The 26,972-nt window shown below is 41.2% G+C and overlaps 1 protein-coding gene across 2 annotated transcripts; it reads right to left on the bottom strand.

Moving 5' to 3' along the window:
* Positions 1-4,832: 4,832 nt before the first annotated feature.
* On the bottom strand, positions 4,833-26,659 carry ngfa (nerve growth factor a (beta polypeptide)). 2 transcript variants are annotated; one of them, XM_037773597.1, is made up of 3 exons: positions 26,458-26,659; positions 7,854-7,961; positions 4,833-6,126 (listed from the first exon to the last, which is right to left on the bottom strand). In XM_037773597.1, exon 3 carries the CDS (start codon positions 6,113-6,115, stop codon positions 5,225-5,227), a length of 891 nt encoding a protein of 296 aa, XP_037629525.1. In that variant the 5' UTR covers positions 6,116-6,126; positions 7,854-7,961; positions 26,458-26,659; the 3' UTR covers positions 4,833-5,224. The 2 variants fall into 2 exon arrangements, with proteins under 2 accessions (XP_037629525.1, XP_037629526.1); XM_037773598.1 differs by lacking the exon at positions 26,458-26,659 and adding an exon at positions 26,229-26,442.
* Between the last annotated feature and the right edge of the window lie 313 nt (positions 26,660-26,972).

Consider the following 26,972-nt stretch of genomic DNA (forward strand, 5'->3'; position numbering starts at 1 on the left):
TAAATGTTTCTAATATTCTTAAAATGTGTGTGTGATAAGCCACTAAATAGAGTGTTTTGTCTTGTCTGCTAGTGTACTATATACCTTACTGTTCTTAAATTCTGTGTATTATTAGTGTTATTATAAACCACAATTTCTGTTCATGATATGCATACCGTAGTAGCAAGGATAGACAATTTGTATTGTTATATAATATGGGTTATGGCAGTTGTGGTTGAATTATTCTTTGCTATAGGATACTTTCATCATTTTGGCTCCAAAAAGGATATAATTTCTTCCATAACATGTGCAAATGCCTATTATTGTTTGTAGTTGTTTCATAAGCAGCATATTCCCTTCATATTTTGATTCCAATTGTTCTTGTTTTAGTTGATTAATTTGCCTTAAATTATAATTGCTTTATTTATTATTAAGTTTATTATTTAAGTTTCTAGGTGCCTATGATTGTTTGTTTATTTAATTAAATTTTGTACTCAACTATATTTGGATATATTATATACCTTGAGGTGGAATGAATGATTCAGAACCACATCCACCCACTATCTGTACACACCTTTAATATAGGTATCGCAACGATAAAGAAGTAGTTCAAGTGGAAGTGACTAAGTGACAATGAAGCCCAACTTTCCCCATCAGCATACATGTAGATAGTAACCTTGAGATATTTTCTGCTATACAGTTATAGCATCTCATAGTTTTACAGCAATATACTGTATAGTGGGCTATTTTTCACATGTCTATCATGAGATTATGACATATAAGGCTAATTATACCAAAAGATTCATCCTGCACATATGAAGTATGGAAACCAGCCTATTTGATGACAGAATTAAAGGTCAAAGGTTAAGTCAAACCAAAAGTAAATAGCTTACTATAAAGACAGCAACTTCGCGGAAAACTTAACCTCTATGAAGAAATTTGTGAAGTTCGTTTGTGTTGTAATCTCATTACAACATCAGCATTTGAAAACAGCATTTACTCAATTTCCTCTTACAGGATAAATCACAAGGTTGAGGTGTTGAAGCATTTAAACTGTCAGTTTAAACTGAAACAGCACAACAACCTTTCCCACGCCTTTCCTATTCATTTAAATCAGACAGCAATATAAGCCTCTTTTGGGATAAAAAAATTAATAAAAGTGTCAAAAGTGTTGAAAAAAGGAAGCTGCCAAATCATTTATCATTAAGATAGTTGACTGATTCTCAAAGGATGGACTGGGAGCTAAAATAGTTTCCACTTCTTTCTGTTTTTCTCCACAGAAATGTAGTCCTGGAGTGATGAGTGAAAGATGAGTTTATCATCCGCTGTCCTCCTCATAACTTAATCTTTAAAGATGTGATGAAAATGTGTTTGAGTAAGTAAGTGCCGTTGAAAAGGTAAGGCTAGTCATAGTTCCTTTGAGGAAATATAAGACACTGCTATGGTAATGTCACACTAAAAACCACTTAACCCACCGATTTTTAGTGCTCAGATTTCACTGAATTTGAAGCACAATTGAGTTGTTATTCCTACATTCATTTCCCAACTTTGTGCAAAGCATTTAAGCTCAAACAAGACACAAACTAAATCTGCCATTAATGAAATGGAAAGAGGAGCCCCTCTGCTGGATTTCTTCCCTCAGTGTCATCAGTGACTGGGAGAATGTAACTCAGCAGCAACGCCATGTTCAACATAAATATTTTCCCCACAACCATGGAGAGCTGGGGGAACGTCCAAGGAGCAGCTCATTTTATCACTGCGGGAAATTAGGCCCTGGTTATAAAATGTCCTTATAGAGGAACAAAATGGTCTGCCAAGCTGAGAGGGAAGAAGGAGTCAGACAGGAATGACACGATGGAGAGAGAGGGAGAGAATAACTGCTTAGATGATGTATTTATTATATGAATAATCACCAACATGTAGCTCAGCCATTCACACATGCATCGTCTAAAACGCCCAGAGCAGTAAAGTTTGTGCTGCGACTCTCAAGGGGAATTGTTGAGGACAGTTTAGTTTGGACGTTAGCCAGAGCTGTGCCAAAAGAGGAAAGGCTGATAAGACTGGGAAAAGAGCACTGTGTCCCTGTTGGTTGTTGTTGGCTGTCGGTGGCTCAGTTGCTATGTGCTTCCAAACATGTGAACAAGAAAAATGCCTGCAGGTCATAACCCCCATGAAAATAGACTACAAGTGGCAGACTAGATCATTTTACAGCTCAGCATGATGCTTAACAGGTCCATGGTAGAGTTGGCATGCTCTGTTCTGACCATATTTGATATAATTGTGAGCCAGACAAATTTAAACTGTTGTGCTTGGACGCATTTTGAGAATTGAACTGGGTGGCATCAGTGTGTTACACCCATGTCTGGGTCAAGGCCTCTGAGGTCATTGCGATGACAGGCTGTGATATCTGTCGGCTGTGAGGGTCAGTGAAGGTCTCACTTTGGCAGGAGGTGTGATTAAACTGAAGCTTAGTAGAATTGTTATTTACTATTTTAGTTGTTGAAGATAATATTAATTAAGCTGTGATCATAACACTTTTGGTTAGTTAAAACAACAACAAAGATGCAGGATCCTTTAGCAGTGAAAGTGATTTCCATCTGTGGCAGTGTAGCACCATCTACTGGTCACACTGCAAACACTGACTGTGTGGTAGTTTATTTTATGCTCTTCATTCATTCGTGACTGAGTAGTACAAATGCAGGGTTTTATAAATGGTCACAGAGAAGCTGGTGAAGTGGCATTTGCCTACTTGACCTGGAAACAATTTAGAAAAAGTATAAGAAATGGGATGCAGATTTTGCAGCTGGAATTCAACTTCATCTTTCTCTCTTACATGCAGGTTACCGCCTAACTGCACAACTACTGCAGCAAGACTGAGAGCAAAGGGGAAAAACAAACCACATCCGCCCGTTTGCAGCTCTTGCCAAAGTGCGAGGTTATCCGAGGTCACCTTCTGAAAAGCCTCTGAACAGACAAGACTTGCTGCGATGAGGTTTCCTAGCAACACACCCAGACCTGAATAGCATCGTGTGTGTGTGTGATCTGTGAAGCAGCAGCAAGAGTGAAGGTGAGAGCACCTGGGGAGGGTGATGATGTGAGGAGAGAGGTGCAGAATCCAACTTTCAGTGAGAAGATCGAGCAGAGTTCAGTTTTCCTTTTCCTCTTCTGCTCATTTCAACATGTATCCGTTTTCAACTTCGCCACAAGAGGGAAGCATATTCTTGCAAAACCTGTTGCAGACATTCAATATAAGACTGAATTTATGTGTGGATAGAGATGAGACCCTGAGGGCCCCATATTCATTCTGTGTCAGTTAGTTTGAGGTAATTTGATTAATTGCAATCACCCCAAATGATAAAGAGAGGTAAGTGCATTATTACAATTTTTTTTTCTATTATCAGAATTTGCATATTCGTGTATGCTCCTAAATATACGTTTGTTTATCAAATTAATACTAAAAGGGAGTCAATAGAGGCCCACAGCTCATTTTTTATCAATGAGGCATAGTGGAGTATATTATACATATACTATACAGTATAGTTCATCCACCATGTGTTACAAAATACTTGTTTATTTTCTTCTGTTTTTGCCAAAGCAGCATATTATTTTCTATATTGCGTTGGATGAAATCTGAGTGATATTCATTTCTCTTGGTTGCTCTTCACTGTCCTTATTTTCACTCTACATCTTTATGTACAAATTGGTGGCAAATTAGAGGAATAACCGGAATGAGTGAGTGGAGAAACATACCAAATGCAGATGCTTCCAGACAGGGAGAGAGGGGTTACTGAATGGTTTGATGAGCATGGAAATGATGTGAATCGTGCTCACAGCCCTCACGCTCACCAGATCTTGACAACCTTTTGTGCTTGTGAAATGTTATGCGACCCTTATTTTTGTGAATGTTGGGTTGTGAACAGACCTATTGAGTTATGTTTTCACTAACTAGGCAACTATTTCACAAGAAAAAGCTTTTTTTTAAAGTATTTTTTTTCCTTATTTCCAACCCATTTCACGACCCCTTAGATTCATCTTGTGACCCCTTGTGGGGTCCATATGGGTTTAGAGCACATGCTGCAGTGCAATTCTTTAAAATCCTCCATTATTTAGGGGGCGGTAAACACAATCACATATTATCAACTCATAAGGTTAATATGGAGAGCTTGTTCTATATACACATTGAGCAGACACAGAGCAGCATTGGTAATAATTTGGAGTCGTGTCTCTGATGAAGTCCAATACTCACTCTCCTCTCTAGTGTGGTCGGGCCTTCAATAACTCCTGAGGCAAATATTCCGCCCTTTAGCTGCTAAATGCTCCACTATGTTCACCAGCTAATAGCTAACTTTCTCTATCTGCTTTTTGGTGCTGGGAAGGTACCGTACGGTGGGTTTATGTCATCAGAGTTTTTCACTGAAAACAACTTCCTGTTGCATTTGGAAACAATGCTGATAAGAGCAGTGAGAGGGTCGTGTCTATAAGGTAAATTCCGAAAACTTGTAAAAACTCTTGCGAGACTCACTGCCCGACGACTTATCCTAACGTTAATTATTCAAGGTCAATGCCTAATCCATCTCGCGAGAGTTTCACAATTTGTGTGTGTTGTTTGTGAGAGTGAGATTGAACCAAAACAATGAGCTGAAAGACACTAAAAAAGCCACCTAGAATTGATGGGAACTGCAGTTGGTTGAGTTGGGTGATAATTCTCTGCTGGTTTATCACTACAACTGACCTCTTTCATGTTTTGACATAGTCAATCTATTAATTATTAATATGTAAATATTGATAAGAGCAGCTTTAATGTGAACACCAACCAACGCTACTGTATCTTAAACTGACACAAGAAACCAGGCAAGTACTGAGGTGTTTAATAAATAACAGCATGAACAACACAACAACAATAACAACAACAACATTAAAAGCTTGAATTCATTTTGTATATATACACATACTGTATATATTTTCATATTTGACTGTATAAACCATAAATATGACATGCAGTCCTCATAACTTAAAACAACCAGGACTTCTCGGACTGAGGTAGGGTCAGGGGCCAAGGGGTTGGATGGATGAAGCTGTTTGTGTGTGTATGCATGTATGCGTGTGTGTGTGTGTGTGTGTGTGTGTGTGTGTGTTTGGAGGTGGGGAAGAGGATTACAGTATTGGCAATAAAGCTGCAGTGGCTGTTTAGTAGAAATGTGTGTGCTTGGTTCATAGTTCAGTGGTCAGGAGTCGTCCTCCCCAGTCAGTGCCCCAGTCGTCCTGCCCAAGACTTCCGGCTGAGAACACACACGCATGCGGCGTTGATGCGGATGAAACGCCAGGCTGTCCGTTCCTGGTAGAGGGTCAGGGCGCTTACGAATATGTGTGTGTTGGTGCAGTAGGAGTTCCAGTGGCGGCTGTCGATGCCGAGACAGCCGGAGGTGCCCGATCTGGAGCCCTGTTTGCCACCGCGGCCCCCTGGCCTTCCCCCGTTTGCAGACCCGGAGCCTCTCTGCGTGGGGGATCGGCAGGTGGTCTCATAGAAGAACTGTCTCTTCACCACGTTGTTGATTGTAACGTTGGGCAGCACTGTCACCTCATTCCCAGCTATGTCTGTGGCTCGTGTCAGGTTGCTCACCCAGGTATTCATGCTGTCACATACTGAGTACTCTCCTCGGTGCATGGTGTGCGACCCTGCTCTGCGCCTCACCCTCACCCCCCTCACCCCTTCAATGTCATAGCCCTCGCCTTCCAGGGCATCATGTGATGGGGCCACCTCGCTGAAGACAACACGGGGCGAGGAGCGGTAGCGTCTCTTGGAGAAGAGCTTGGGGTCCACCACTGGGATGGAGGGGTCAGGGGGGGAATCCGACGCAGAGCGCCCGACGACAGGGCTCCTATCCTGGGTGTGCGAAGCTGCTCGATGGGGCCTCTTGGTCCTGTGGTGGCTGGTCCTATGATGCTCCTGTGAAGAATGGTGTTCAGAAAGGTGGTCCCCCACTGCTGTCTGCTGCTGTCCTGCTCTGTGATTGGCTGCCGTCTGCTGTCCTGCTTTGTGGCTGGCTGCCCCGGCGCACCGGGCCAATCCACCTCCCATGTTCTGTACAGCCTGGACGCCGATCAGGAGGAGCAGGACCAGTGGTGACGACCTCATGGGCACACGTCCTGAGACGAGCACAAGGGGGGAAAAAAAAGTTCAGATATCATGCATATATTTCATGCTTTATATTGAAAGAAAAAATAATCACTTATCAAATAAGAATACCAAACATTTCTATTTTCAAGTTCTTTTCTGACATGCTAAAAATATCCAGAGAACTTAGAGACTTATAGATGGAAAGAAAAATTTCCTCCAACTTTTAATTGATGGATAAGAGATTTTATGCATCATCTGACACTAGAAAAAGAATCGCTTTGCTACACAAGGCTGTCCCCTCAGCTTTTACACTATTTGGCAACTAGTTCTGGATCAGGTAGAAAAAATGGACGCCTCAGATATTTCACAGGGTGACTTAGCCTGATGTGGGAAGTTTTTTGCATTTCAGATTTCTGGAATATATCGTGATATGAAGCCAATACATTAAATCCAACCCCAATACCACTCCGAAATCCCCAGGAAGTGTCCTAATAAAAAACACACACAACAGTGTTCCACTTTTTACCTCCTTCTTAAATTATTAATTATTTTATTTGTATTTATTTATTTATTTATTTATTTATTTATTTATTTATTTATTTATTCATTTATTTTTTACCTCATGGGTTACTTGTTGGATGGAATTTTATCAAACTACATTTTAAATTGTATCTTGTATAGCCTAAAAAACTAATACAAATAATTTGGTGAAAAAAAAAGAAAAAAGAATACCAAACATTTTTTGGAAACACAATCCAGATATTCAAATGTGAGGATTTGCTATTTAACTTTTTTGACTCTTGGTCAGACAAAATAAGAAATTTGATGGCATTTCTTGTCTGGCATTTATATAATTAATTAATGAAACAGAGCTGATTGGCATCAGGTTTGTGCAATAATATGCTTCACAATGATTGGCTCATTCACACATGTGGCTAGTAACGTCCAATCATATTCCTGCAGGTGTACAGCCCAGGTACTCTAACCTGTCAGGTATCAAAATGTCTGCTATACACAGACCTGCTTCTCGTTTTGGATTACTTGTCAGGGGACTCTTCACCGGATATCTACTCACCATTACACCGGATGGGTCTAAGCTAAGTACCTGCTGCTGTGCTGCTTGTGCTTTCATTCATTGCCAGTGACATTGTATGTGTTGGCTCAGAACAGGTTGTATTTGCTTGGTAGTTCCAAGAGAGGATGTGGCTACATTGTTGTTGTTGGCTATTTCTCTGTTGAGCCTGGCTGGCTGTTGCTTTTCAACTTGTGATGAATGAATGAATTATTGGCATGTACAGTATGGCTCCTGCATGCCTGCAGGTGATGTTGTGCTGCTGGCTGCTCAGTTTGCTGCTGCTACTGCTGCTTAACCTGATTCTCTATTGCAATGTTTGACTGTAACTGTGTGACACATTCATTTACAATGCATGTGTCTGTGTATTTATTTTCAATGTTATTGTTAGTGTTTTGCCTTGTTGCTAATGCCCAAAGCAATTTGATCACTCTGCATGGGCTCAACTTTTTTTCCCCCCTGGCACCTTTGGAGTTGTTTATTACTGTTGTTGTGTATTTCCTCATGCATGCTGTTTAGCTGATCACTAGAGTGTACTTTACTGGCTCAGCAGAATCCTACAAGTACTTTGGTTGAGAAACAAATGTTTAGTCCATTTTCACCATCATTTCACCATCTTTGAACTCCTTGAACTTGAACGCCTCTTGTTTTGTGTGTTTTGCTGTGGCGAGTGTTTATGTGTACCTGTGGAATGTGTCCAGTTGAAGTGGGAGCCCCTGTGGACTCTAGAGCCAGACTCCAGTGCAGGCCGGGCCCCTCATGCCTGCCATCTGGACCCCCTGAACCACAGCTCTGTAACACACACACATGCAGACCAAATATTTCACTTAAACATATGGATTAAGCTTTTCATATGCAACAGTTTATTCTATGTTGTTCTCTCCATATTTTACTGAAAACAGTAACTGTAACTGACAAGAGAAAACCAAATGGAACAAATTTGCTATCCTTGATCCTTGAGAAAACTCTCATCTCATCTCCTGACCACCACTGCTCTCACAGACATACACAATTTACTATTATCTGCCTTTATCTCATGCAAAGTACACACACACACTCACCATGTTTAACTCTTAGAGCTTAGACTTGCCATACATTGGAATGTGCGGCATTTCACACCTCCATTAGATGTTACATATATTGAGCGTAAAGCACTCCAACATACAACATTAATGGGGGATGTGAACTACATGCATGCGCACACTAACTCGCACGTGTCTTTCTTAGTGCCATACATGCGCATGTAGGAATACATGTGACGTTGTTTTTATGAATAGTTTGCATGCTAAGATGCTGTGATGTGTATGAATACACACAGCCTCTCACACAAACACTCAGGAGGTCACTGAGGTGTGTTGAAACTGGCATGTCAGTATTTTGTGACTTATCTGCAGTGTTCTGTTGGTACGTTGTTGGAATACCACAAAAGTTTATTAGTGTTGTAAATGTTTAGCTCAACACGTTTAATTTTACTACCTTGTTGTGAAAGGCAGAGCCCCCTGGATGGATATTAAAAAAATAAGAGCCTAGGAAGTGAGTTATGGTCGTGTTTACAAAGATGAAGTTTTTTTTTTTTAATTTATCGATCTATTGTGTATCTTCTAGATAAATGACTTGCATTGAAATCCTCTCAGTGGAGCACATAATAACCAGAAGAGGTCAGTATTGCCTGCGTACACCACGATTCAAAGACAGCGGTCAAGCAGCTGAGAAATATCAGAATGTCACTCACTGGCCCTGTTGCCGTTAGAAATAGCAACTTGGATGCATGAGAAAAATGTAGCATCTTGAATCACTTTTCAGGTATTTTCCCACAAGCTAAGAGAGCTCAAGTTCTTGAGCTTTCTGTTCTTTTGTACCACGTTTTCTATACTTCTTTGTCTATATGGCAATGGTGCACAGTAACTATAGTAATGTGTACATCTACTCAAGAACTGTATTTTAAGGAACTTGTACTTTTATTTGAGCATTTCTAATGTTCTTTTTTACTACCTTACTTTTACTCCACCGCATTTATATAACTCTCACTACTGGTTAAGCTTTTTAATACAGGATTCAGCTTTTCACTGTATCCCATTGTGATAAACTGTTTGTGATATATGTGCACAATTTTTTTTTTTTTTTTTCTCCCAATATTTTTTATTGAATTTTAACACAACATAAATATGCAAACTTTGTCCAGGTACTAAACATTAATACTTAAATAAAAGTAAAACAATAAAATAAGTAATACTAATAATAATAATAATGATAAAACAAATAAAAAATATAATAAAAAAAGGAAACAAATAAAACAAATGCGTGTGTATATATACATACGTATTTGGCATTTAACTGAATATTAAGGTTTCATGGTGAGCTTATATGATGCATTACTGACACAAAAGCATAAAAAAATGTTGCCTCAAACAAGCACAACATTAAATGCTGCTTACATGTTCAATTCATCCGTCATAATAATTCAATCATATAGTGGTCTGTGACTCTATGAGTACTTTTACCTTTTGCAGATAAACCTTATGCGCTTTTACTCATTTAAAAACTTTAAATGCAGGACTTTAACATGTAATGGAGTACTTTTATATTGTGGTATTTCTTCTGCATGTTTTTAATACGTCTCCAACCATGCATAGGGATCAGTTTGGCATTGCAACTGCAAAATATTCAAGGAATCTTGGGAGGTTGCGAGAGCTATTGTTTTGAGTTTTTGGTGAAACTGACCTACTGGTGATATCTTTTCGCTTCAATAAACACAATCACACAAACGCACACCCACACAATCACACACACATATGGAGCTGGTCCAAACATGCAGCGAGTTGATTGATCCCGGCTGACGGGCTGTTCACTATTTACATGGCCCGGGGTGAGCCTGGAGGATCCTAATGTTAAAAATATGTGGCTTGTGTTTAATGCCAGTGGAGCCAGCGTAAACACTGCGGCGTAGGAGCGCAGGGGTCAGAGTGGTTTAGAAAGCACCTCTGACTTATGAGATTACTTTAGCACTGGATCAGAATCTGTCTGGTTATCCCGCCGACCCCCCTCGCACAAGTACTGTATGCAAAATAACAAACATGCGCCGCCATATAGGCTTGCGAGATGCTCCTGCGGTTTTCCCAGTGAATAGGGTTTGGACGTGCTCCCAAAGCTGTTTGTTTGTGTTACGGTTTTGCGGGTTCTGCTCCAGAAAGTCTGTACTAGTAACACTGGAAAGTTCTTTATTTCAGCAGCTTCATTTCAGTGTTGACTGGGCCTGGAGTAGAAAATGTTAGATGGATTTTACATACGAGAGTACATCCTATATCAAACTGTGGCGGGGGCGACCCATATGGTACTGATAAAACAGGAAGTCTCAGAGTTCTGTATGAGGCTCCCTGCACTTTGATGTGCACGAGACAGTAAGCTGTTTTCCTCTTCAGTATCAGAGAGAAATCACGCAAATACACATGGGAGATGCCCTGAAGAATAAAAGAGTCCCGCTCACACGTACCAGCCAAATAATGACAAAGGTATTCCAAAACTGTCTAAGCAAATACCACAGAAACGACAGACACAATATGGTTCATATTTCCAGACACTCAACATACTGTATTAATACACGCTGGTATAAACAAAGCAGTCGTTTGGAGATCCTTTCATGATTCATGCCTTGTACAGTTTGCACCGAGGAGGATGTTTATGAGAACAGACTTCATGTGGCTCTCTGGAGCGTCCCTTCGCTCTAAGGAGGTTCCCTTTTCTCACAATGGGCTGATTCTGATTCCCCAGCTTTGCCAAACTGTAAATCAAGACCATCTCGTTGTTGAGTCATCCTTCACTTTCAAACACTACAATGGCACGAGCGTTCGAGGCGCCACATGGCACTACCTGGTTAAACAATGCTAATGAAAGTATGTGGACTGAAGAGCTGCAAGGTTGTGACCTGAAAAAAAACGATAATTAGGCAGCATGAGAGGAAAACACTTAAGACGGAGACTAATTACTTCGCTCCAAGGCAGTGGAGCCCAGCCACACATTTACCGGTACTGACTATACGCAGTGTTTGCCAGTAACACCTTTTCATTTAGTGCGCCAGTCCACAAGATGCTCCATTGATCAGACTCTACAAGCTGCCAAATGACTGCATGTGGTTACAGTGCGGTGTGTTGAGTGTGATACAATGACAACAAGGCAGGTGGGCCAAAACATGAGCGGTTTAGTGAGAGCGTTGCCTGCCACCAATCCCAGGTTAGTTTACATTTAGCAGCTTCCTATCTGTGTGATACATTAGTCATTAGAAACAAGTCCTTGTTAAAAGATGTGCAGGAGTGGCACGTCAACAGCTCTCTCAAACAAACACACACCTCTCTCTCTCGGCGCGATGACAACAGCGGAAGATTACGAGGCGGTGAGAAAGAGAGAGTGACAGCTGCAGAGAGGTAGAGAAAGGAAACGGAGAGAGTGTGATGCAGAGGAAAACAGAGAAAGGTAAACAGTGTTTCTGTGTCTCTCATCAAGTCAGTGTAGTGCAGTTCCTCCTGCTGTCATCTACTGGAAATAATTATCAAGGGGGACGACTGCCAGGTCAACTTGCCCTCTTTTTTTCACTTTTACTCGCATCCAAATGTTTGAAGGGATATTAATTTCCTCTAAAGAAATGGTGTCAAACGCTCGTTAATCAGTGCTTGGAAAAATGCAGCAGCTTATAAGGATCAGTCTTTGAAGACCAAGTAACATTTGGAGGTTTAATTTGAAATTTGAGTTCAAATGGAGGGTTGCAACATAATTCACATGTGCATCAGATTCCTTTTCACTTTTTACAGAGCTACACTCACAGTTGCAATGCCTCCATTTTCTCGTCGTAATCAAAGCTTTTCATCTACGGAAAGACAATCTGCTCGTCATCTAAACTGTGATAAGCCACCTCGTGAAAGTAATGCAACAGCCAAGATACTGCCATGAATCAAGTTTTTGTCACGCGAGATGATGTCATGCAACGTCTGTTAAAAGCGAAATGAAGTCGCACTCTCCAAACGTTCTGGAGAGGCTGTCAGTGAGGTGGAAACACCTTAAAAAGGGTTGTATGCGGGATGCACAGCACAGTCAGAAAATCATAACCATAAAATAAACTTTGGAAAATATCCTTTTTTTTCAGAAAATCTGTAAAAAAAAACCAAAGAAACACATAAAATCTAAAGGTCTTATTGATAACATTTTTATCTAGACGAATATTTAAAAAAATAATAATACATCCACAGAGCTTTTGGAAAGGTGCCGAGTAAAAGTATGGCTTTTCCTGAAAATAATAATTATGATTGTGAATTAATCATTTAAAATTTTTTGGTGGGTCCAAAATGTATGTATTGTTTATCTTTGTGAAAGATATCTGACATTTGGTTCCCACTTCTAACAAAGCTTGTGAGCCAATAGTAAAACAACGTTGGTATCGCGTGGTGTCTCTTTGTCGTCAGTTGGTGTGTAAAAAATTTATAAATGGCTGAGATTGACTTGTCAATGTTATCAATAGCACCTTTAAATAGTGCAATGCTTGTAATTCTGTTTAATTTGATGTTACACAGCACCATGAGCTAATTTACACTGACATCATCAATGAGGTATATTATGACGGGATTTAATAAACTATCCATTTGAAGAACCAGTTTTTTAAAAAAGTGTTCATGCAACCATGAACAGTGAATTTCAGTCATTCTGTGGTTAATAAGTGCACTTTTTTTTTATTGAAGACAATTTTAAAAATCAATCGCAAATACATGAAAGTGTGAAAATAGAACCAAGGAAGCCTCACATCACTGAGTCTTTATAATTTGGCTTGGTGCAACCGAATGCGTCTTTAAGTGAGGATGGCGAAGAAGAATTGTTCTATATAAGCACTCTTTCTCACTTTTTATTCTACGTCACTACCTCTAAGCGTAGCATATTCACGCAGATATGTTTACATTGCAGTCAGCACAGACTACATGGCGAACGAATGACATGCCAAAAGCAAGAACGGCGCTCTTATTGCACGCTAAATGCCTTTCACAATATTGTGCCATTCATCCACCTTTTCGTGCAAACAGGCTGGCTAAAAGTGAACGCTATCAGACTTAAGACATGTGACGGTTGTAATGTGAGTAGCAGAGATGAAGAGCAGCCTCTGCCCTGTCCTTTCCCCCTCGTCTTCATGTTTAAAAGATACTTGCTGTGGGAACCAAGGCACCTGTTGTGCATCAGGGATACTTCAAACGGTAAACTGTGCTGCCCCGGCCTCAGGACACAGGAAGAGAGTGACATGCACACACAACCTGTTAAAGCACTTGACTCCTCAGTGGGATGACAAATGATGCAAGATATGCCGAATAAAACAACCGTACAAACTGTAACGGTATGAACTGCTACAATATGGACAAAAAACATGTGCAGTTTTTGACATCAGCTTGTATTAGCGTGATGGTTTTACTGGGTGCAGCAATAAAATATGCCTGGCATGTGCAACGCACAGGTAAATGTTTCCAACTTTCTATAAGAACAAGTAGCTTTCAAAAGACTGACCTTTTATTCAACTTGGCTGGCCGATACCGGCAGACGCAGGTAGTTAACTCGTCCACTGAATGTTTCCCAGCTCCTCAACATGCTGCCAACTCTGAAATATATCTGTGGCATATAAATGAACCTGTAGGCGCCTGTAGGATTTAATATATATATTTACTGCCATTTTACATCAGCTGTGGTGAGATAAAAGCGTGTGTTTCTGTGTTCTGCGTGCATCTTGAGAATATCAGGTTAGCAGGGAGCCAAGGTGTGGAAACTAAAAGGAGCAGACTTTGGCTATGAGCCAGTCTCTCCATCCTGCTGTTTCGTGACCTTCTCTGTTTCTCTTACTTTCTGTCTGTCAGTTTATCTCTCATTTATTCTTTTTTATGCTCCTGGAATCTGACCCAGTGTTCCTCTCTTCTCTCACGATTAAAAGCCAGACGTAACTTCCTGGATACATGGCAGTTTCTGTGTCTTAACAGCGATAACAGATTTCAACACAAGAGCATATGTGCAGGTGCAGAGAACTGGATCCTCTCTATCATTTCCTTGTGTTTTGGGAAAATTACACAACCATTTTTTTCTCATCATATCCATAGACCCTCTCGCTGGAGATCTGATCCCCACTTGGCCGTCCCAGAACCGAGACTGCGTGTGTTTTTGTTTTTGTGTCGTGGGCTACAAATAATTGGCTACTGCTTCAGGAGCTGTAAAATAATATCTCTAAAGACATGCCAGACACCGAGACAATAGGATTTCAATTAGCAAGAAGGAATTTGTCTTGGAACTGGGATAATTGAAGCAGTTGGACTTGTGTCTACATATGGCTCCACTTTTACTCTTTTTACTAATGCTCACTGTCCAAGAAAAGTAGATGTCAAAGTCGAGAGGGGAAAGGTGTGCCAATGCAGTTTAGCTTATCGTTAATACCTTCTAAATTTGTACCACATACCTGTCAGACAATAGGTGCAAGTCATCATACACTCATGTCTTCTTTTCTCTTTGATGTAGCGAGGCTCAAAGGCACTTCAACACTGACAGGGTTCCGATTCCCGTCCAAGATACTGAGACGCAGTTCCAGGAACCGCAAGCTTTCACTTTGACGTATGCTGTATCTCTCTGGGCTTTTTTTATCTGCTTTTCAGCTGAGACTTCGCACGTCTTCAGATATGCATACTGCTACATGTGGTAAAGCTTTTTAAAGTCGGCTCTTGGCACAACATTTGTTCCAGAGTTGTTTTTTATTTGCAAGGGCAGCCCTGAGACAAAGCAGAGACACGACTACAATGTAACCTCAGCCTTTCCCCTAGTTGTCACACATTGTCTTACAGTAAGTCGAACAGTGATTCATAATAATAGGAAGATTGAATCCTTGTGGTGTTTTGTGAAAGGAATCCAAAATAAACAGCATTTTAGCTGAGAGCGAAATCCAGCAGTAATTGCATTTGGAAGAAAGGGATGAGTAGCAAATAGAAACTGTTAACTGAAACAATGCAGCTCTTTGTACACCGAGGAATATTTGTTGTTTGTTTTTTGTTTATTCAATAATGGGGTTTCCAGCACGTTCCCAGAAAAAAAAAAAAGGCCTGTTATGTAATACGGCAATCCGGTCTCACTCCCAGCTCATCATCGGATACTGACGCACGAAGGCGCCCTTTAGCGGCAGTATGTGACGCACCGGGCTTTCAACTAACTCCAATGTACACCCACCCACAAACAAACAGGATTTTCAACCAGGAGATCGCTGTTCACGTCCCACATGAAACTAAAAGTAACATTGACTTATTTTTCCGACGTGACTCGTTGGTATCGTCAGTCCCGTGAGTCACGTAAGCCATTAATCAGCGAAGTTAATGTCAACCGTGACCGTTTCCTAAACTTACCTAAGTGGTTGTGTTGCCTAAACCTAACTTCCTGTGAAAGCAAAGTTTGCTTTGAAAGGACACTATGCATGTAACGCGCGTATATTGACATGCCGTCCCTGACACGTCCAAAAGTAACGTAAGAGCTTGTGCGCCGGTCTCCGATGCTAAGGGGCACTGAGCAATATGTTCATGTTCAGGTGGGCTGTATGTTATGCTTGCATTTAGAAAAGCATTAAAATGTATTTAATAAAAAGGCACTACAGCAATATGAGTGAGCCCATTCCTCCTCTAGTAATGCAAATGCAATTGGCTTTAAGTTATGTGGATTTATATCACAAGGCGTATATAACAAAGGGTATTATGCTGCGTGTTCCATGTTGGTTGTCTCAGTATTTTCCACTCCGTAACTCTCCACTGTGCTAAAAGGTGTCATCTCAGCTACAATGCTAATGTTGGTAAGAGTAGTTTGCTCTGTTTCAGGGACTTGAACAGTGTTTATGTAACAAACCTGGTATCTGCATGTTGATGTTTCGCCATGCAAATATATGTCTGGTCTCTATATGAGATCTTTTTTTTTTATTATTGTACAGTCCTTGAAATTCAGAAACACAAGTAATACGTTTTTCGTCCATCTTTCAGTCCAAGCAGTGGTCAACAGTGATAGGCTTCAAATTTGAACTTGTTTTTTGTGATAACTTTGTTTCTGACGCAGCTGTTGTCATTCTTAATTCTACTTTCAAATGCTCCTCACAAACAATGGATTTCAGTGGTGCGATGCTGTTTACTGTCCTTATAATGAACTCTCGGCTGCTGTCTTGGACCCAGCAGAACTCCAGGCATGAGGTTCTTTTGGCAATGAAGCAAAACCGCAGTCAGAGCACCGTGGCTGTGTTATTGAAAGGTCTTCTCTCCCCGCTTTTTCTCCCCTCCCTATAACCGGGCCCATCCCCAGTCAACCCACCCTCTCCCTGCGCTGGACCAGCAGACGTGGGAGGCCAGTCCTCCAGGCCTTGAAGGCAGGATGAACACAATGATTAACATGTTTTCCAGACCTCTAGTTTTTATGACCTTGACATTCAACAATCTTCTCATGACAAGTGGTTAATCTTTTGGCATGTCCGTGGTAATAACTCCCCCTTCCTGGTGAGAATCTAACGTCCCGTAGCGGAGGCACTGGGAGGAGGAGGACCAGAGGCAGGAATGCCTGTCTGGCCACGGAGAGGGATTTAGACAGAAGGGATGGAGAGGAAGGAATCAGAGACATCAAGGGATGGGGAGAGGCAACAAGTAACGGAGGGGCGGGGTACAGATGGGCAATGAGATATCTTGGGAATTTGGCAAATAAAGGCGCATGTGATACAAAGAAGCTGAGCGTGGAAGTACAGGGTTGAAGGGGAGCAGAAGTGAAGAGGAGTTCAAGGACGGGGAAAGAGGGAGGAATTAAGGCTACAGGGAGTTTCAAAGAGTCGATGAGTAAGAGACACATGCATTGCTGTGTCTTTCCTCCCAATAGCTTTAACAGAAATTAACCCTTTCTGCTCCGGTCTCAGAGGTGTTCTAGCTCATGTTGCTTATTTTCTCTCAGGGCATCCACCGGAGCAGAACTTCAAAAGCATCTATGTTGTCTAAGCAGAGGTTAATACTAATCCTCCTGGAGACTATACAACTATATATCAGCATGTATGTGATTGAAATCACTAACTCCGATGAGTTGGAATAAATGTCAGTCGTGTTTCTGATAAAGATCGCTGACTAATGTTAGAATGAGTCACTCAGTTCATCATCTTGAGTTTGATTTGACTCATCTGACAATTTGATGTTTTATATGCTCTGAGAGCGTCTTTAACAGCTCATACCCTCGACGAAATCGAGCATAGGCCTATAGATTTGCACGTGACACGTTGACTGCATGTTGTCACAACAGCAAAACAAATCGACTGTGAATGAGTCACCCACCCAGGTAAAGTTGCTAACATGAAGTGAAACGTGGGCGTAAATAGACCAATGCGCTCATTCCGACACCCAGGTTTTTCCATAACGCCCGACTTGTCTGATGCCATGAGCATGGGTGTGGGCCCATAGAGGCAAACTGGGTATATGTTGCGTCAGACATTAAGATATGCATGTACGGTATTCATTTAATGAAAATATGCGCTACACAAAAAACATCTGAGGGGTAGCTGACGGGGAGAGCTAATCAACGAGAGAATGGTGATAAATTTAACATAAAAGTGTAGGCCGTATTTGTAGAGGCACTGTGAAATTGCTCTGGCTGCAGGCTAACGTTGAGCTTTGCCTTTCACTTTAAATTGGTGTAACATGGATTTGATTTGTTAAACCTAATTCAATTTTCTTTTGGCCCGGTTGTTTGGGGCGAAGAGTCAGTCAGCCAGCCAGCGTGGCACCTTTGAAGCATGCAGAGATTAAGTATCTCACTCCAGGTTACTGAAGTAAAACAGGTAAAGACCTCACTCGCATGACGACATCCTGCTGCCATGTGGCCTTAAAGAGACGTCATGCATAACGGACAGCCTCTTTGCAGCAACCTCCAATCCACATTTTATTTAATTTGTTTTTCAGCCATGTTAGCGGCATGCAATGTTTCTCTTTTGGTTGGTTGAGACAAGAACTGTTGGTTGACTTGCCATAAAATTTTGTGCAGACATTTATGGTGTCCAGAGGATGATTCCTACTGAGATACTTCTTGCCTCTAGTGCCACCAGCAGGTCGAAGTTTTCTCTTATCATGTAAAATATATCAACATCTTGCCAATACATAAAGGAAACCGATACCAGTGTCTAATTAGTAAGCTGTATGTCTCACTGTGTGGAAATGAATGGGATCATTATTTTATATGTAAGGCAACATCAGGCTTGACTTAGACATTGCTTTTCCAACAAATAAATACATAGATATACATAAAATTATAAATCGTACACCAGTAACATGGTAAAAATTCTTCAAAATTAACAGGAATTACAATTCAGGTGTAAACGTTTTTTAATGCAGCAACAAATTGGTCAACACTTAAACAGGAAGTAAAATTCCAGTATACAATGGAAATAGTATTAAAACATAGAATTGAATTGAATAGATCGGCTACATTGTCGCCAATATCCGATTCAGCTATTTGAGTCAATATCGGCCCGATATCTGATCCGTTATCGATTCATCCCTAGTTCATATCTACATAGGGAGCGGGTCCTCTTCACGGAGTCCGCCATGTTGCTCCAGAACAAACAAACCAAACACTGACTCTATAGAGAGCCTTTCGCGTTTTTACATTACCTGAAGGCCACCGTAGTTCTCCGACATGCTTGTGAAACTGCGGTAACGTGAGCCGCAGGGTGCAAAACCGTGGTACCGCCAGCCGCCGCCTGACTTCCGTTGCTCCTAAAGTAGTGTTATTATGGTTAGGATGGCCTCTGAGAGAGGCGAACGGCGGTTTTGCACTCGCCGGCTCACGCTCAAGTCTTGGAAAGGGAGGAGTGAGCGGAGGGGTGTTCAGTTGGTTGCAATCTGCAACCAAACCACTAGATGCCACCAAATCCTACACACTGTACCTTAAGTTTATGACCAAATGTCTGCAAAACAAATGATATTCCCTTGGTCTTCTGCTGTACCTTGTGTATGGCATGCTTGGTGCTCAAATGCTCACATCTAAACATATCTTACGTAACATCAGCATGTTAGCATTGTCATGTTGAGCTGAGACCACTTTGAGTCTTAAGCTGTGTTCTCTATTTAATCAAACAATCCACTTTGCTGTACTGTTCTAGACGGCCTTGTCCGGACTGTATGCATCCTCTGAAGAGAGTAAAAATGTGATCTTTGTCATCACTCCCAACATTTGCTTGATTACAGTCTAACCCCTCTCACTAAAGACTTGACCCCTTGGCCTTTTCCTATTCTGTGTGGTCTGCACATCGTTCTGTCAGCTCTCTCTCTCTCTCTCTCTCTCTCTCTCTGTTTCTATGTGTCTCTGGCTCCCTATCTCCCTCCGTCCATATCTCCCTCCCCTCTCTCCCCCTCTCGCTGATGTCAACCACCTGTCTGCGTGGGACCTCCCAGGCCCGTCCTCTGTCTGTTAGCAGCATGCCATGTTCAGCGTGTGAGCAGAGTTATGGTGAAAGAGATTGAGCGGCTACTTTCCAGCGTGTCTGCTTGTCTGTGTTTGTGTGTTTGTGTCTGACCTGCAGCGGTGGTTTAGATGAGTTAATATTTACTGTGGAGCTTGAAGCAAAAGCTTAATCTAGCAGAGAGAAATTGCTTCCTACAGCGTCATCCTCCCCAAAAAACTCCTCACGACACACCATTAATCCTCCAGTTTTATCTAAAACATAACTTGTTGACAGATAGAGCAGATTGTTGGAAGGCAGAGTCGGAGATCATAAAGTCCTTCACGCCTCTGTAGTTTTTTGGGATCCTGTCTGGCTAAAACAACTATAAGAAGAATGACGCCTTATTATTATTAATTTCTGCTCATAGTGTAGGAGACCGATCTGTTATGAGTAGCCAGTGGCTTCATCCTCCTGCATACTATGCATTCCCAAATCGGCATAATCCGAATAAGTGCATAATAAGTGGCTTCACTTGTATCCTTGGGGCTAAGGCGTGTGTGTGTGTGTGTGTGTGTTTGATGAGTATCCAACACAAACACACGTATACACACATATACGCATTGCTCATACACATGTACAAACCCATTCCCCCAATGCCGGTGTGGTTTATGTATCTATTTCTTTCTTCGTTGGAGTAAATTTAATATACATGGGAATCTGTTCAAACAGATTATTGAATGGCTGAAAATCAAAGCATCTGATAGCACCGACTAATTGTATCTTATTTGAGGCTTTGGAGTGAATTCAAATATTTGAAAAAGATGAAGGGTTCTTGCTCTGTTGATGGCAACGAGGGAGAGTTTCATGTCCGGACAAGCTACAGTCGACCTGCCAATCGGGATAAAGCCGGAGAAGGAAAGCGAGAGTTGGACGGTGTCATCACTTCAATCCGAATGTACACACACACACACGCACGTACGCACATAAAAAGGGGTTTCATTGAAACAATTCAAAACCCCAGACGTGCACTGAGTCAACAGATTAAGACCACAACGCTGTTATTCTAGCTGTAAGTACAGCTCTGGTAATTTGGTGATTTATTGGCTACCGTGTGTTTGGGCTGCGTGCACATGCATGAGAGGGGAGAGTGAGCCATAACTGAAAGTCATAGAGGCATTTAATGGGGAATGAGCAGGCATGTCTGCACATTTAGTTGTCATTTTTTGAAAGCATATACGGTGCACACACACACACACGTTCGCAGACATTGAAACAGAAACAGGCAGACGCAGGCAAACACAACCCTTTTGATGGAGCACCTGTGGAAATCGGATCTTCAACACAAAGACTGACTTGCATTAACAGTCCTGGATTCAATATATAGAGAAGTCCAAACACACCAGTGTATTATTCTTGATTTTGTATAGTGCTGGAAACCAGGTCCATATGGGGGGAAAAGGTGCTGGGACAAAAGAATCCGCTCATGTCTGACAACGATTCTGTTCATATCCAGCGAGTTACAAATGTCAAACAACGTCAGCTGTGATTTCTGTTGAATACATTTTCTCCCAAACATTGTGAGAAGTTGTTTGTAAAGGAAACGTCAACAGGAATTACTGCGGATAAGTAGCTCTGGAGGTGATGTCACGTTTCCGTATTTTCCACTCTGCTCCCGTGCCACATGGTTCAGGATCCTGACCTGCGGCGACCTCCAGATCCCCGTTTTCCTCCACAAACACAGACGTAACCCCCCGACCTAAACCCCCCCCGAAGCCCGAACTCTGGCCTCTTACCTCTCCCACTGATTTCAGACAGAACACTTCAGCTGGTTCACTTTACACCAGATGTTCTCACCCCAGTCTGTGCACTGACCTGTGTCAGACCGCAGCTGTAGTGACCCAAAGGAAAACCAAAGCAGGGTGTAAGTTTACGTTTTGACCCGTGAATTATCATCTCCTCATTTTTCCCCAAACAGGGAACTTTTGTTCTGGATGTTCAAACATCACCTATTTCTCACAGAGACAGAGAGATTATTTATTTTGCTTTTGTTCTTAAGGTAAATACATACATTTAAAGCGTATAATAAGACAAGATAATGGAAAACAAAAAATGTGGTTGTCAATTTTGAAAAGATGCTCTATGTCGAGCAAGCTCATTTTACATTTTGTTATATTTTGACAAATATGTGACTTAAAATGCTTAAATGTGACTGTGGCACAGAAAGCCTTCAGCAAGAGGCACAGCCACAAAATTACACAAAAATAATATGATAAATTTTATAAATAAGTCTGTTCAGCAAGTCAATTTTCCTCGACCTGGGGTCAAAAACAAATGTATTATTATTTACTGATAATATCAGGGAGGAAGGAAGAGGCGAGGAAGGAAAGATACTTGTTACTTTAGGAGAAAAGTGGATTGGAGGATAATCGGTTCTGCAGTTAATTTGTATGCATGATTGTCAAGAATTTGAACTGAGAAGTGTTGATATAATCTTCACTAATGTGGCTACGGACTACTAACCACTGTATCTTAACTGGTAGAAGACTGGAAGAAGATCGGGATTAGTCTGCCTCAAGCGTTTCCGACCTGATAAGACATCAGACACATTTCTTTGTGAACAAACCCTTAATTATTTTTGTAGCCAGCTGGCACTGTTCCAGATGTTTTAGTAGCCTAACTCTAATGTAGTCATGTCAAACTCTGTTGGTAACGGATTTTTTTTGGGCCTGGAACAAATGTGTAACAACAAATGTAATTAAACATGATTTGAACAGTGATTTAGTTTCCAGTAATGATTGGAATTATGTGACATGATTTTAATAAATTAGTGCTGTCTATATGAGGCTGCAAGTGATTATAGGAAGAATCCTGATGCTTTACACTGCATTAATGGTTAAACTGTAACTGATACCAACCAAACCGTTAACAAATGGGTTTAAAAAATGGACAAGATTTTTCTATTTTGACCATTTTATCTGTGCAAATCTGCTGTCTGGGGTGAAAATAATAAATTTATATTCTAAAATAATCTGGAGAGTGTAAAGATAAAGTATAAAAAATATAGGAAATAATGAACTTTTTGAATAAATGCGAGTGAGAGCCACTTAGCCACTGCTCAGCGGGCAGGGAGAGATACAGCATGTAGAGCTGACATATTTTCACATCTAACTAACTGTGAATTAAGTTGGTGATTGTTGGAACAGTGGAAAGTCAAGGCGGTTTCGGTGAGTTTTATGTTATCTATTGAATTTGAATGTGTTTTCCGATGAGTTAACAAGGAAATTAAATCTGGTGATCTTGAATTCAGAAATTGTACGGTTGTAATTTTATGTTTAATAAGGAAAATAGGTGTTGTGAGTTTATTGTGTTTATTTATTAGACTAAAAAAGTTAAGAGAGCTTGTGGAACGTAGCAAACTCGCCGCTCGAACGCAAACACATCTCCCAGCTGAAAGTACAGCCACACACACTGACCCACACCTGTGCGAATATATCGGCAATCACTGGAAAATTGTAACATATCGCCCAAGTAAGGACATATTGTAGAGTGCATTAGGGCTTCACAACAGGAGTCAAGAACAACCATATTTGTGATATACCTTGGATGCTTTGGCTTTAGGCCCTCAGGTTAAATAGACCCAGTTAAATTGACAGTCCAGGTGTGCTACCTGTCGCAGCCTCTCCCCTGCCCAGGTGTCCTCCTATACAAGACTTCAGTCTAGACGGCTCGCACCATTCCATCCTTTATGTGTTTTAGGGGGTGGATCTTCTTCTTTCTGTCACAATCTGAGTACAGATGAGTACAGGCATATGCATTTTCATGTCATGAACTCTGACGCTTGAGATACAACTACAAAAAACACAAAATCCCAAGATACCACTGAATAAGTATTGGCCACTGTCTTGTTTACTAACTGACAAGCATTTAACCAGGCTAATGATAAGATGAATAAAGAAAAATAATATAAATGTGCATGTGTATAAAATGTATGCCACCTCTGGCTTGCCTCATTCATGAATGAATTGAGCATTTCCAGCTAAAACTCAGTAGCTACATCCCACTTTAAATGGATGATGATCTACTTTACATAACAATAAAGATCACGAGGTCCACTGATGCAATACTGGCTTAACTGTACCCAATACTGATGGGTTGTTTTGACCCAGTATTGGTGATATTTAATATTTATTATATGACCGGTATGTTGGGTTATTTATCCAAACTAAAATAGGGTTATATTCACCCACATTTTGACCCCAAACAAGCTCAAGTTTTACCTAAAAACTGTCACAGATGCATTGCTGGTTGAACAAAACAATGTGCATCTGATGTCCAAGACCAAAAAGGATACACGTTATTAACAATCATTGACAAATAGTGAGATGTAAGATTATAACAACCATTTTTTTTTTGTTAGGGGAAATAACCCAAGTGTAACATGGAAAACAACCAAATGGTCTTGGGTGGTTTTCTACCAATGGGTATTAGTATTGTGTTGATGCTGCGATCCTAGTAACTATTCAGTTAGTGCTCTATAGTTTGATTTTGTGTACCTAATTTGAAAGTATTACACTTTTTCTCTCTTTCACACAGTCACATACATACATACATACATACATACACATATGCGCTCGCACACATACACACACAGGTGCTAACATAGGGAAAGCTGTAATTCAGCTTCAAAGGGAAACCTGAGAGGGTCATGAATAATCACAGACATCTTTGTCTGCAGGGGAAAACAGCACTGTCCATCTGCCCTCCACACACACACACGCACACACACGCACGCACACGCACACACACACACACACACACACACACACACAGGATGACCATTTCCAAAGTTACAGATCTCATCTCTTGTTGCAGTTTAAGATCTTGTAAATTGAGGTTTATTGGTAACATTGTGTAATAAAGAGGGACAAACGAACTGTATCACAAATGCCCTTTTAGTCCGCAAGCTTCTGGATCATTCTGCTGCTGATGATTGACGGACAAGTGAGCCAGCATTGGAGCCAAGATACATTATCAACAGACAGACTCAACTATAGATTACAAGCCAAGGGGCAGGCAGTAAATGTTGGTTAAAACCAAAGCAGATTTTATTTTTTAGACCGTTTAAAGCTGACTAATTATCTAGTCTGCAAAATGATGTCAGAAAGTTCACTTTCTTTTTCTATGTTTGAGACACGGTATATGTGGCAGATCAACCGTAGTGTGGTTTACCAGTCATGGCTCTGTTGTTGGCGGTGTTTCAGGCTGTCCTTCAGTGTCACAACAATGACAGAACAGTGGTAATTAAATATTTTGTTTGGCTTTATGCTAGAATGTTCTCCTTCTACGTAGATGGATCCGTTTTACGTGCAGAGCCAGTGGGTGCTTTCACGAGACCAACAAATATAAAATGTAATTTCCTCCCTTTTGGGTAATCATTTTTTTCCCCTCAAAAGAGGGCACATGACATATGATTTATAAAGCTGATCTATAGGAGGCCACAAAATGATATGCGTTTTAATTTCAGTTGACCTTTAAGAGAAATGTGCTCTGAATTATCTCGTTTTAACCACATGGACAAAGTACGGTATCTCTTGAGATGTCATAAGATATATAGCCAGGCTGCTGCAGCTTTCTCTTTCCACTTCCTCTGTGAACCAACAGAGAGGTGATGAAACCCCTCCTGCACACACTGGCAGCAAAAATGAAGCTCGTAAACAATTTAGAACATTTACTTTTTGCACAGGACGGAGCACCTTTCCCTTGAGAGAGCTTTGCTCGCTGGCCTACGCTGAAAGTTTTGATAAGTTTTCTTATCCAACACAGATGTACACACACACACACACACACACACAAAGCTATAGAAGCAGACACTGTAAAGATATTTGTGTGTGTGTGACAAAAATAGGAGCTTTTTGTATTTTTTAAAACCCTAATCCAACAACACCTACATTTTTTTTCATTCTTCTTCAGATTCAAGTTAAATCCAAATAACAGCTCTAACGTGGCTGCTGCACCTCTTGGACACTGACTGTTGTTGATGTTTGTTTGTGTGCGTAAATGTTGGTCCGCGGTGACATTCCTCTCCTGTCAAAGCCCGAAAGGAATTCCCTGGTAGGAGTGGCAGGCATGAGGTCTGTGTTTAGCACACACACTTGCGCACACACACACAAATATACATATTGGAGTGTAAAACACTGATCAGCTGCACACCCATAATACGAGCACCGGGGCCCCACCCAGACATAAGGATAACCTCGGCAACATACTTCATGTCATTGGACATTGGAGCTCATCAGAATCTACAAGTCCTTTAAGGGTTGTGTAACATGAGTGGAGAGAAAGACAGATAGAAAAAGAGGGGGAAAGAGAGAGACAGAGACCGATAGAGGAAAAAAAAGGGGGGAGAGAGGGAGAGAAAGAATGAAGGTAACCTGATGTCCCAGGAGTTTTCTGAACAGTGAACTGGTTCCCATTGAAGTTTGGAGAACCCCTTTTTTTCTAATCCTCACCTCTATTCTCTCGTTCTCTCTACACCCTCTCCTCTTCCATTCCCTCTCTCCATCTGTATGGGAAACTACTGAAAATGTTGAAAGAACACAAACTCAAACTTTTCTCAGTACCTCCTGTGTGTGGTAGTCAGCTGGAATTTTCTCCCCCCAACAGAGGACTTAACTGGCTGCTGCTGAGCTCAATCTCAATTCAGAGGCTCCACTTTCACTTAATGACAGGTATGAAGAAAACTTCTCTTCTCCTCCTCCCTCTTCTGACTCTGTTTCTTTCTCCTATATGCACACACACACACATTACCATGTTTAATTAGAGTTTTAAAAGGAACAAGGTAGGACTCACCACCCTGTTAATGCTCCTTCTCTGCTCTCCCCAGTGAGTGAAAACTTCCAGATGAACTCTGCTATATTCCACCTCACTTCTCTCTCCAGGCCGAGGGCAGACTTATCCCAATCTCCAAATCCTGCTCCTGCTTTTAAAGCTGTGAATCCAGGTCTCGGGCCATCCACTTCTGTCTGTCTCCCTCCCACACTCTTTGGGAAATAGATTGTTCTAAAAGTTTAGTAAAAAGAGTCCCAAAGCTGCTCCCTCCCTCCCCGTGCGCCTTGCTGCAGGTCCTAGTGCCTACCCGATCCACGTGCTCTGTGACGAAAAAGAAAAAATGTACAGCTGCTCATAATTTGCAACTAGCTGCTGTTATTCATCCTCTCCTTCCATTCACTGTTTCATTTATCTGTCTTACGCAAATCCGTGGAAATATACTTTCACCCGGGGGGATGATTCAACCGCTTTTCAATCGAGACTTGACGTCACCTGACCCGGAGGTCAGGGTTTGTACTGTGCAGTGAAAGATTCCC

Source organism: Sebastes umbrosus, chromosome 6, assembly GCF_015220745.1.
Source record: "Sebastes umbrosus isolate fSebUmb1 chromosome 6, fSebUmb1.pri, whole genome shotgun sequence".
NCBI classification, from domain to species: domain Eukaryota; kingdom Metazoa; phylum Chordata; class Actinopteri; order Perciformes; family Sebastidae; genus Sebastes; species Sebastes umbrosus.